This window comes from Ursus americanus, chromosome 32 (genome assembly GCF_024610735.1).
Source record: "Ursus americanus isolate L20-20 chromosome 32, mUrsAme1.1.p, whole genome shotgun sequence".
Lineage (NCBI taxonomy): Eukaryota > Metazoa > Chordata > Mammalia > Carnivora > Ursidae > Ursus > Ursus americanus.
The window spans coordinates 16099785-16112724 of record NC_142158.1 but is presented as its reverse complement, the minus strand read 5'-3'; the positions used below and the strand labels follow the sequence as shown (position 1 = coordinate 16112724).

Sequence of the window (12940 nt, the reverse complement as noted above, 5' to 3'; positions counted from 1 at the left end):
TGAGCACATACTACTGTAACTGCAGCTTGAGCTGCTGGTTTTAAACTAAACGGAAACTTCTTTTAAACGCCAAATGTCCACATTTTAATGGCTGGTTTAGAGAAACTTCCAATTCCTCCTGCTTCATTCAAAGTAAATGGTTCCTAGCATCTGTAAATTCACACCCCTTGGAGATCAGCACAAGAATTCATCCGCTGAAGGATAAAAGGGGTAGCCCACTGTTGCTAAGGGTAGTAAGGAATTTAAAAAATCAAGGGGCTTGGGTCCTTCATCACACCCTTTTCACAGTGACCTTTAGCAACCAGGGACATGCACATGACCCCCAAGGGAAGGGCATTCTGAGTATTGTGTTGGTCGGCACAGTAGGGAATGGGCTTAAGATAATTTAAAAAAGAGATTGAAGATATTGCCAGGAAAATAAATACTGATGTTAAGGAGAAATAAACCCAGAGTAAACCTATGGGGAAAATAGTCAAAATGAGGCAGACATAAAGGAATAACTAAATAAACACAGCATTAAGAAGCCTTGGACTTTTGCCAGAAAGCCATAAGCTGCCCAAGACATTACCAAATGTTAATAATATTTAAGAAATAAATATTCTGGGGGCCCCTGGGTGGCTCAGTCAGTTAGGCATCCAACTCTTGATTTCAGCTCAGGTCATGATCTCAGGGTTATGAGATCGAGCCCCACGTCCGGCTCTGTGCCAAGCAAGGAGCCTGCTTAAGATTCTCTCTCCCCCTATCCCCCTATCCCCTGCACACACTCTAAGGAAAAAAAAAAAAAAGAAATATTTTGGTGAGGTACTTTGTAGTAATACTGTCTGGCCTTTCGTGAGCGTTTAACAAATTTTGTTGAGTGAATGAAAGCTCAGAGATGATATTTCTTGGTGATAGATCTTGGTGTGCTACAGAGAAGATCAATTAAATGACCAAACCCCCAATTTTCCCTGTAAACCTAAGAGCACTATCCCTGGTATAGGTTTCTGGGTGCTACCCTCCAAAGTCAGGCATTTAGAATCAGATCTCCCAAGCACCACGACTGTGGGTTATTTTTTTTCCTTTAAAAAGATCTACCCCATTTCTTAGATGTCCAAGGTGATCAAGATTTAAATATATGCACTAAGTTCTTAACATGTTCCGTTAGCATTGACCATCTAAGTGCATGTGACATTTATTAATGTGTGCTGAATTTAATAGTCCTTTTTTTAAAAAAAAAGATTTTATTTATTTGAGAGAAAGAAAGCGAGAGACAGAGCACAAGCGGAGGCAGCGAGGCAGAGGCAGAGGGAGAAGCAGATCCCCGCTGAGCAGGGAGCCGGACGTGGGGCTCAATCCCAGGACCCCGGGATCATGACCTAAGCTGAAGGCAGACGCTTAACGACTGAGCCACCCAGGTGCCCCTCTAATCGTCGTCCACAGCTGCCACGTGGTTAGACTAGGAAACGTCGTGTGGCGATCAGAATCATGCAGGAATTTAAATCAGTATCTAAAGAAGACAATGTCACAAATTTTCATATTGATCTAGCCTTGACATTTTAGAGGAATGGTTTCCCAAAAGACATGGAGCCTCTGAATCTGGCTACTTCATTTTTCTTTAATCACTATATTCTTTAGTGGGCATCTACCATCTATCAGCATTGGCAGTGACAAATTTCAACTGTGTTTAGGAAAAGCTGGGTGACAAAGGACAGTCAGCTGGTGGAGTTTACTTAGCTATTTCAGACTTTCACTTTTCACAGGGCTAGACCAGTCCCCCTGAAAACTGCCATTGTGTGGGCATGAAAGGCATCTGAAAAGCCACTGCAATCATAACCTTTTTGAAATAAAGGTAAGAAAGCTAACCGTGAGAAGCACTGTGGCACCTTACTGCCGGCCAAACCTTCGCAGTTTCCTGAATGTTTACTGTAGACACGCAGCAACGGGATTCCCAGCGTGGTTGCTGGCAGTCCACCACGCCAGGGCTTAGTATCAGATTTATGTTAGATTGCAAATTTGAGGAATGATACCAAGATCGCCGGGTGCCACAAAAGCATTTGATAAAACCGTTCACCATTAAAGAGAAGACAGCAAGTTCTGTGTGCAAAGATCCTACATCACACAATACAATTTCACCACTTGTTTTCATCCAGGGGGCCAGGAAGATGGAGAACACACTGTCAGGCAGGAATGTCGAGACGGTCAGAGGGTCCTACACGGCATCTGAAGTCTCCAAGGAGCCACTGCCATGTGTCTGATCCCCACACGGGGGAGACTGTGTGACCAGGGGGACTGGAAGCCTCAGCGGGTAAGGAGGGTGCAGACAGGCGAAGGTGGCACAGAAGATCACGCAACACTGACCAGCCTCAGACCCCGGACCTTCAGTCTACCGGGGGGTGTACATTTCAACATTTAAAACTGCAATATGTGAAAACACTGATTCTCCTTCCTGATTTTTTAAAAGTCAGCCACTTCATCTCCTACAACTGTATTTCTAGTAATTTGTATGTTTCCTTGGGAAAGGAAACTGAAAGTAAAGTGAAACACTTTGTAACAAGCTGCTACACTTTATCACATCCTTATGGAGATGACGGGGGAGGGGCAGGATTTTAATATATGCGCAAACATTAAAGCAGGAACAAATCAAGCCCTTACCTTTTATGATAGTCTATTCTATGGGGACAAGTCTAAACCAGAGTGACGCTGGGTCACTCTAGTACAGAACAGAAATTAATCCCAGGGGAAACAGTGCTCCTTAATTTAATAAACGAAGAGCAAGTTTTCTAAATTAGTCATTACACATTTATACGTATACGTACAATTGGATGTCACAAAGGAAAAACCATACCAGACTTCCCACCCAAACCTGTAAACTACTTCTACCGGGGAATGAGGCATGCTGAAGCACTGAGGTGTTCTCTTTATAAAAACAGCCTTCCAGAAAGAGGCGTTTGCTCCATGGTATTATTTTTTATTGTTGCTCCTGAATGGGACCATCTGCTTAATGAACTCATGCTTCTTTTAGGCATTACAGTCTAATTGCCCACTACAAAATAAAACAGCAGCATCGGGGGAAAAGAAAAAGAAAAACAAAGCAAAGCAAAACAAAAAAGCTCAGCAATGAAAATTATTATCTTTTCTCTCCTTGTTTCAAAAACATTTGTAAAAATACCTGGATTGAAAGACAGGTATCTATGGGCCCAAGGAAGCGATGGCTTTAAATGACTTTAGATGCCATTAAAAAAAAAAGTAAACTTTTAAAATCAAAGAACACTTTATGTATCATGGAATGTTTAAAAGAATAAAAATACTAGAAAAATCATACCAAAGAAGTAATGGCTTTCAAGTGTCACAACATTAAGAAATGGGCACAAACTGCCAAGCAGAGGCTCTGACTACATCTGAGGACAAGCGAGTGCAGTGAGCACCTGGACCCGCCGCTCCCCGGGCTAGAGCTCCCTTGCACGGTCTGACCAGTCCCGCAGCCCCGTCAGGTGTGGGCCCTGTCCAACTCTCACACCCTGTCCCCGCTACATGCTGAGCACCTGCTCCCCCCGCCCCCTCGGGGCTTCTGCCCAAGCCACTCACTCGGTCCAGGATGTTGCCTTCCCCTAACACTCCTTCTCACCAATACTTTTCAAATAAAGCAATGTATGGATAAATAAGTCCCTTCCCTTTCTTCTGGGACACGCTTAGTCATCCTTCTGCAACCAGCCAGGCCTCCCTGCTCCTGCCACGATCCGAGCCGAGGCTGTGCTCGCGCCAACACCGCTGCCCAGGCAGGGAGCTCCTGAGCCTGGGGGCAGTGGCCCGGCACATCACCTACAGCTGCTCAGGGGCTAAATAAATGAACGAACACATCGATAAGAGAAGCAACTTCCTTCTCTGGAACTACTGAAAAACAGATCTTCCTTAGTCGGGAGTGCTCATCACTGAGGATGGAAAAACGGAACAGTCAGCTTGAATTACCCTCTCGTCTTCTGATCCCACGACCAGTAACTAACAAATTAACAAACAAACGCTGTCATCGCTTCGACAATACCTGTATCTACCTTGGCCATATCACACTCTGTTTACGGGCAGAGGCATTAAATACTGTATTATAGCCATCGTCTGATTTTAGTGAAGGGGTTTAATGGAAAACTAACATGTCCAATTCTAAAAATAATAATATTGAAGAATTTTCTGACAGATTGTAGGTCACTCCCCACCCCCAGTCTTCCATTAAATCAACAACTATTTACTACCTATCACTTGCCAGCCACCATCCTAAGAAGCTGGAGACTGGGCAGTGAACACAAAATCCCTGTCCTCATGTTTTATTTCCATGAAACACACACACACACACACACCTGGTAAGGATAAGTACGATAAGGACAAATAAAGCAGGATAGAGAGGTGTAAGTACTGACAGTAAGAGAGGGAGGTGTTTTTGGTGGGGGGAGGGCGGTCAGGAGGGCCTCGCTGACCCAGCGGCATGGGGGCAGAGCGCTGAAGGACACGATGAGTTAGTCCTACAGGATCTGGCGGAGGGACTGCAAAGAGAGGAAATGAGCACGAGGCCCTGAGACGGGGCCTGCTGGGCTGTTTAACGAAGAGCAGGGAGAGATGCGTGTGGGTGCAGTTGGGTGAGCGAGGGCAGAAGAAATGGAGACAAGCTCTCGAGAGACGGTGTGAGGAAGGTGAGTGGCCCGGAGGGCTCCCAGCACTCAGCAGACCAAGTGCTCTGAATGACAGCAAACCTTTAGAGGGTTTTCAGCAAAATAATGACGTAATTCAAAGCAAAACAAAACAAAAAACACCACTTTGGCTGCCGTGTTGCAAGTCTGTCAAGAGGCTGGCGCTGGACACAGAGAGCAGTCAGGGGCTACTCCAAGCACCTGAGTGGAGGGGGTGGTGCTTTGACCAGGGTTGGGCGGTAGAGGTGGCGAGATGTGGGGGGTTCCTGAACACACTCTGAAGGAAGAGGCAAAGGGCACCACGGATGACTTCAAGACTTTTGGTCTAGCAGGTGGAAGGATGGGAGGTGTGCTTCTTAAAGGTAAGGGTGAATCGGAAGTTTGGGGCACGTCCAACTTGAGGTACCCATTAGAGTCGCCAGTGGGGGTGGTGAGCAGGTGGACGGACGCTCCAGTTTGCAGTAAGTAGTGGAATGAGCAGCAGATAGGTGGGATTTGCCTCAGAAAACGGAATGAGATGACCTAGTGAGTGGGTATAGATGGAAAAGAGACGAGCCACCACAGCCCTGGGGCACTGCATGTAGAGGCCCGTGTTCAACTAGAAAGCAGGACCCCCTCCAGACACGCAGCATCCTACTGCACACAGGCGTCTGGGCTTTTCTCCCCTAAAAACACAGACATCTGAGGAACCGTGAAGCAAGATCCCATCTCTAACTACTGCTGATTTGATGGAGTGGAACCGCTTTTCAAAGAATAATAAGACACAACCTTAGGACAGTAATCAAGAAAACACAAAGACAGCAGGCTCTCATTCATCCAACCGGCCAAAATTTGAATTCTTACAGTATAAGGTATAGTCAAGGACGTGTAGAGACAGAAACTGTTCTGGAAAACAATTTAAAATTAGAAAGCAAAATTAATTTTCTAGGCATCTACATACAAGGTGCTACTGTTAATGCAAATTCAAAACACAAACCAACCAAACACATACTGTTCATGGGTATATGAATGTACATTAAATGAATTGAAAAGCACAGCTAGTGTCTGCCTCTGGGAGGGAGAGTGACTGGCAAAGGTGACCTGATGTGTAATGATGTGCTTGGCTGGTTTTTTCAAAAATACACTGAATTTATGAAAAAGACTTGAGGCAAATATGAGAAAATATAGTAAGTCTGGTGTGAATACATGAGTGCATGTAATAAAATCCTCTGTAATCTTTTTGTATTTAAAAAAAAATCAAAATATTTTTTTAAAAGCACAAAACAGAAGAATGAAAAGAAGACCACTACTGCCACAGTAGTAAACAACAGATGTTTACTACTTTTATACCTACATTCCAAGCCCATAATAAAGCAAAAGTAGGATATATTTGTTGGCATATTCATAAAGAATTGTTAGGTCTCCAGTATGGCACAGCACTTGGCAAAATCCACCTAGATGGTACAGTTTACTATTCAACTAAAACCGTGAAAAAACTAAGTATGCCACCCATAATTCCGGTAATTAAAAAAAATTTTAACTGAGAGAAAAACAAGTAAAACTACCTACTTTTATCAGAAGACCCCATCTGAATAGGGAACTAGGCTATCAAGTTTGAGTTATAATCTAAAATCTGCTTCAACTGCTTCTGGAATGAGCTGAGAAATACACAAATGAATGGAGAGATATGTAAGTCTATCCATCAGCCAATCTAAACAATACATGATAATTAACAGAAACCACACTTAATTTTCCTATGCAAATTTAAAGGTAAACACTACCTTCCTTTAACTTTAGAGAACTCTAGGGATATTTTACTTAATCTTTATAAGACATCTTCCTAAAGAAGTAAAACATGTAAACAAGTGTATATTGTAATAATACTTTTTACACTTGTTTCTCAGACATTAGTATTTCACATTTCTACTTTGTTCCTTTTCTAGTCTGTGGGTAATAATAAACTTGCTGAAACTCTTATTCATTCTTCCTAGCTTTTTACTTCTGAGTGGCTCAATATAATAGCAATACAGCAAATAATAATAAAGCAAATAAATAATAAAGCAAATTAAAAAGTTTTTTTCTTTGCTTCGTTATGGTAATTAATTTACTGCATGATTGATAAGAGCAGAAAATAAACCAAGCAAGCTGTTTACATTAGAAGTGAATTATAATTAATTCTATTAAACGTGTAAGTGTCTTTAAACAAAGACACGACACAGAATTCAATTTCTGGCAATTCAAAAATCAGCTTTTAATAAGTATGTTCCTAGGACAGAAAAGTGACTCGTACGTTAATGTGGTAGGCACTTCTAAACCCTGATATTGCCATCCCCAATATGTATCAAAGCGTCAAGGTGCCTAAAACACTTTAAAAGCTCCTTATTGTCCTAAATTTGTTATGATTATCTTTTTCTTCTATCAAGAATGTATCAGTTTAGTCCCAAAAAAGAGTTAGAGGCAATCCTTTCTGTGTGCTTAAAATACTGAATCATATTGGCTATACCACTTAAGATGTGAGTCACTTCCTTTGCATATTTAGAAAAAAATTCACTAAAAATGCATTTAGTGTGTTACTGGTTGTCAGGTGGGATAAAAAGCGTTTGACTTTTTATCTATATTTTCAATGATGTCCTCACCATTTTCTCTTTGGAGATTTTCTAGATATCAAACTAATGCATATTAACTAAAACATAGCAAGCAAATAAAGGTCTAATTTAGGGCATGTTTCAAAAAAAGTAGGACAACTTTTCAAAGAAAACTTATCTCTTTGGTTGATAAATTCTTGGCTTAAAAAACAAGTCTTAACGAAAGAATCATTCTACTCTCTAATGAGTCAGAACAGATGAACAGGTTTATTTTCCCTCAAAATTGGTTAGAGATAAACACTTGTATTTGTTGAGTTAACACTGTTAAAAAAACCACCAGTTAACTTTTCCAAAACAACAAACATTTTGGGGAAGCAAACAAATGTTTTATTCCACAAACATTTCCAGAGCAGCTGTTCTGTGCGAGGCAGCGCACCACGGCTGCAGGTGAAACAAGCATCACTCCTTCATCAGTTCTGCTCAGGAGATGCTTAAGGATCTCAGGGAGGAGGTAAGGTAAGTATTTGTAAATAATCCCAAAATAAGGCAGAAAGAGATTCAGTGCTTAGGGAGAGCAAATGCTAAAATACTACAGGAGGTGAGAGAAGAGACAAGTGGCTTCCCCTGGGGGGGGGCGGAGGGAAAATCAGAGAAGGCTTCATGGCAGCAGTGGATTTGAGCTAGACCTTGAAGGAGGGGAAGATTTTTGTCCAGTGCACACTGGGAGCCACGTCTGCATGGGGTTTGAGGGCGGAGGGTTGAAGGGAGGGTTGGAGAGATAGAGAGCCAGATCGATGTCATGTGAGCAGGAAATTTAAGCATTAAAAAGAAAGAAATGAGAAGGGTGAGGAAGTAGGCGGACAGCAGATTATAACGGACTTTGAAGATGGGAGGTCGATGGAGACCAATGGAAGACTTGCAGCAGAGCAGTACTATGACCAGACATACACTTCGGGGAGATTAACATCTGTGGGGATGGATGGGTGGGAAGGAAGAAAAATTAAAGACGGGAAAGCCGATTAGGCGTCTACTGCATTGTGTAAAGAAGCAGCAATGACAATAAGAATGAGAAAGTATCAGTGGGAACGGAAAGAAGCATATGGATGCAAAAAAATAGCACATTGTAAATAGCATTTATGAAAAATATGGAATAAAGCCTTACCTGATTCTTCTGTATCTTGTTCATCTATTAAACCTACTGAGACGCCTAAATCCACACATTTCTTGCTATGTGTCTTGGACTTCATGTGTTTTGTCAGATTTCCTTAAGGGAAAAGAATGTTTACTAAGCTTAACGTAGTATTATTTTGCTATTGCATTTGTCAACACTGGCAAATTCCATTCCTATTTCAAGTGAAAGCACAGACTGGTGATACAATTCCAAGACTAAAATTTGGACAAATCAAAGTATTGGTATCTCTGTGTTGTAATAACCTTGCTATTTATTAGTAATAACTTCTCTTTTTCAAATCTGTTCCCTCTACTCGGACAATGTCTACTTTTGCCTTTGGTTTCTATTCTGTGGTCCTCATTTATTTCTGAGAACATTATATACATATTCAGTTTAAAGTCCCTTTGGAATTGCACTAAGATCTGTGGTTCCTAGAGTCCGAATACCCGCTCACTGTGTCTGCTGGATCTCCCCCATGGTGCCTTGTTTCCTTGCATCCTCTGTAGTTTTCATTGTAAGCTTATCTTCAGCAAGACTGTTTCCCAGGGAGTCTTAAGGACCCTGGGTTGTAGAAACATCTCTGTGGGTCAGTTTTCCAATTGCTTCTACTTGGGACTTCAGGTTTCAGACCCCTAACTCTAGACCAGTTATTTATTTATTTATTTTTGGTATGGCAGAGGTCTGGGGTTTTGCTTTTTAGCATGTACCTTTTCCCCATAAGGTGCAAAGTCACTGGACAGGAGGTCCAGGCTTACTTCAGAAGCCTCGGACTCCATTCCAGGACTGACAATTAAAACCCCAGGGCTGGAGGCATATATCTGGCTTTGATGTCCCCGTGAATTCTTTTTTTTTTTAATTTTAAATTTTATTCATTTATTTATTTAATCATTATTATTGTTTAAGTGTCTATTTGCTATTATGCTAGCATGGAGTTTCTTTTTTGTTTCTGTTACCTGGGCATTTGCCTTTTTAAATATCAAGCTTGACTATTAAAAACTACACTTGGTTGTTACATCATAAACAGAATTTCTGTTCACTGGAACCTGCGAAGGAATTTCCTGCATTAAGTTCCCTGCACCATACTGACTAGAAGTCTCGCGATAGTACCTCTGAAGAGGTGTTTCCTTCGGCAGCTAACGTACCTAAGTGTGGTCAGGGGCAGTATTATACTGGGAACTACCAGGCACGTTTGTCCCACGTGATCAGGGAAAGCAGGGGGAGAGCTCTGATTCTTCTAAGGATACCAGCAGCTTGAGTGGACAATGCCACACACACACAAAATTGCCAACAAGGGAAAATCATCTCTTTGGAACAAACAAACAAAATCGGCAAACTAGTATTTGAGAAGAGCTAGAAGTGTCTGACTTGCCGCTCTCCACTCTGGGCTGGCAGTAACGGAAGGGCCTGCGACACGGCTGTATTTATAGACCCTCAGGACCGCTACGAATGCCTTAAGTCCCCGGAACTGGTCCCAGTTGTTCAAGCCAATTCTTGCACTAGACAGTACGTGCAGCATCCCGGGGCTCAGGGCTTCCGGGGCTCAAGTGGGGGAGGGGCCTGGACCAGAGAATGTCTAAGACCCATCAGACCCTGACTTCTGTCATTCCAGAGGTGACACCTGGCTCATGTGGCCTGGCCACGTCAGGTACGTACTTTAAATACACTTAAAAAAACAAAAACAAAACAAACATGAAGCAAATATGACAAAATGTTAATGATTAGTAAAAGGTGGTTGGTATATTGGTGTTCATCATACAGATCTCTACTTTTCCGTATGCTTCAAACTTTTCACATTAACAAGTTGTAAAAAAAAAAAAAATGCCTTGGCCATCTGAACATGCCTGAAATTTCCACTTATTAAGTCAAAGCACTTTCTAATATAATAATGATATGACAAACCAAATTAGGACAGCTACAGAACATTATCTGCTTCTTATAGAAGCTAATGGATAATTGTAACCAGGCCAATCTGGGAATATAAGCTTTTAATTAGCATATTTTCTCATAACTTGAGCTATTACTTATTATTAACCTACTTTTTAAATAAGTTAAAATAAACAATCAATCTGCATTTTAACATGCAAAATACACATATTAAGATGCAAATATCCCCTAGCAATGCCAGGAACTTTGTGCATTAACTTAATATGTAAGTTTTTGAACAGATTTAATAAACATTCATCTAAATCCTCTGGAAAGCACGTGAGGTTTTGTTTCTGGGTTCCGATGGCTACATATAGAGTCTAGCTTTCTGTGATATAAATGACAGTAAATCCTGCAGAGATGCAAGCTCACTTTATATTTTCTGCTGATTGACCTTTAAACAGTGAAAGCAAATCAATTAAAATTCTTTTGAAAATGTCCTCATAAAATAAATGAAGAGGACAAATGACGAAGTAGAGATTTATAAGCATTACCATGGGAAGCACCACTTTCTAGCACTGCAGATCACGCACTGGGCGGCATCTCGCTGGCTCGGTGTACCCATATTTATGTAGCACTGTCATTACATCACTATTTCTGTTACCATCCAGACACAGCCAATGAGAGGCCGAGCTGCACCGGCTAGGACAACAAAGTCAACCCAGTAGGGCAACAGCCCCATTGAAAAACAAATCTCTTATTAGCTACGTCCTTTAGAAGATACCATGGAATCTGTCTTACAAATATTCACAGAAGGCAGACTTCTACAAGGAAGCTGACCCATAAAGTGAAGAACTGTCATGCTGAGAAGAGGAAAAGACTGAATTTCTAGTATTTTCTTCACTGGTCTCCTTGGCGAGGCTAGCTTTCTTCAAATGCGTATTTATCACATAATTCCAAAGAATTAGCTGACAAAACATTTAATGTAAATTCAGATAAGCAAGCCTATCAGAGGGGTGGGAGGCGTGAACACTGTGAAGACGGCACGCTCACTCTTCAGGGGTCATTATGCTCGGTCAGCCTTTTAGGAAACATTTATCTAAAACCTGACGTGGTGCCATGTTGAGTTACTTCACCAAGATCACTATTTGGTGATTCAGAGTACTTTTCTTTGCCAAGAAGTCTCTGCAGCTTCATTTGGTTTTCCACACCTAAGGGTTTCTCCCTCTCTTGCCCTTATTTTATGAATATAGGTTTTCGAATATCCTGATTCCCTTTCCCCCTTCTATTGAGAAATACCCATTTCACCTTATACCTTGAGCTTTTTCTGTTTAGCAACATTGTTCTACACTTGGTAATCTTTTATTAGTAACACTGGCCTCTTTCTGGCCTCCTGGTCTCACACTGGAAAGTAACCGATGTTTCTTAATCACAGGATCAAAACCAGTGAAAGGGCAATAAATTGGGTTAAGAGATCAAAGCACTTTCTCTTATCACGGCCTGCACACGAGGCCAGGAAGAGCATTGTGAAACCCACCCTCCACTTCCAGGAGGAGAATCCACGTCACAATGAAAGGACTACAGACAGTGAACCTCCCAATTACTCATGATGTCTTGAAACTCTTCAGAACGTTCAAAGCTAGCTGAAGAACGGTCCTGTTGCTGTTATTTCTATCACTCTGGCTTCGAGTACTACTGGCTTGTAAAGAGAGTGAATTTAAAGCTGCTTAGCTGCTACCTATTACAACTCTCTTCAAATACCAATAAATACTAGCCAAAAAATGAAATAAATGTTGCCAAAGAGTTGATCAATCTTTAAAATGAAAACCCTGAAGACAGCCAATATAATCAGAAAAAAGGTGAATGTTCACTCAAAAGGGATAAAAACAAGTTTCTGTAAAAAAAAAAAAACTACATTTAAGTATTTTTTTACAGACATTGCACTTTCAGACAGATAATTTTATGATTACATTGTCTTGTTTTAGAGCGATTCTTAGTTTTTAAAGGGTGGTATGGAAAATTAAAGTCTCAAGTAACAGATTTTTATATAATGATTCATGAGCAAGGAGCCTAAGGAAGAGAGTGAGCATTATAAGTAGTGTACTCATTACATGTGGCAGAGAATCTGAAGAGGGCAAAATTACCTTAACTATAATAAAGACTTATAATTTAAATAAAAACATATAAAGAATACATAAAGAGTACTAAATATGATTTTAATGACTAGTTTGGAGTTCTATGCACATTAAATAGTACAACAGAAATTTTTTTGAAGTTGAAACTCAATAGAATTTGGATAAAAAACAAAAAGCATCAAGGAAAAAAGAGAAATGTCTATTCAGGCCTAAAATTAGATAATAAAACATGAACACAATCATTATAAGGTTACTACAGTTATTATTTAAAAATTTTTCTTCAATCTTTAAGCACAGAAATGAGTCTACTTGTAATAATGAAAATTGCTTTCTCTTCTTTGGCCCCAAAGTATTTTTGAAATGTATTAGTCATCATGTTATGCAACTCTAATTTGGGGAGTAAAATAAAAAAGGGCAGTTTCTCCTTTTAAAATGTCATATTTATTATGTACATTGTAAAAGTGTGTAATTAAAACTTTTTTTCCTCCAGAGGTCTAGAGACAGATAAAGAAATAAGGCTACCATGTTGACAAGATGTATTTATATTCATCA

General features: G+C 40.6%; 1 protein-coding gene across 5 annotated transcripts in view; it reads right to left on the bottom strand.

Moving 5' to 3' along the window:
• Positions 1–12940, bottom strand: part of HIVEP1 (HIVEP zinc finger 1) — a 150209-nt gene that overhangs the window by 15342 nt on the left and 121927 nt on the right. For all 5 annotated transcript variants that reach the window (XM_045811701.2, XM_045811702.2, XM_045811703.2 and 2 more), the window contains one exon: positions 8382–8483. In XM_045811701.2, coding sequence (XP_045667657.2) covers positions 8382–8483 — 102 coding nt within the window. The remainder of the gene's footprint in view (positions 1–8381; positions 8484–12940) is intronic.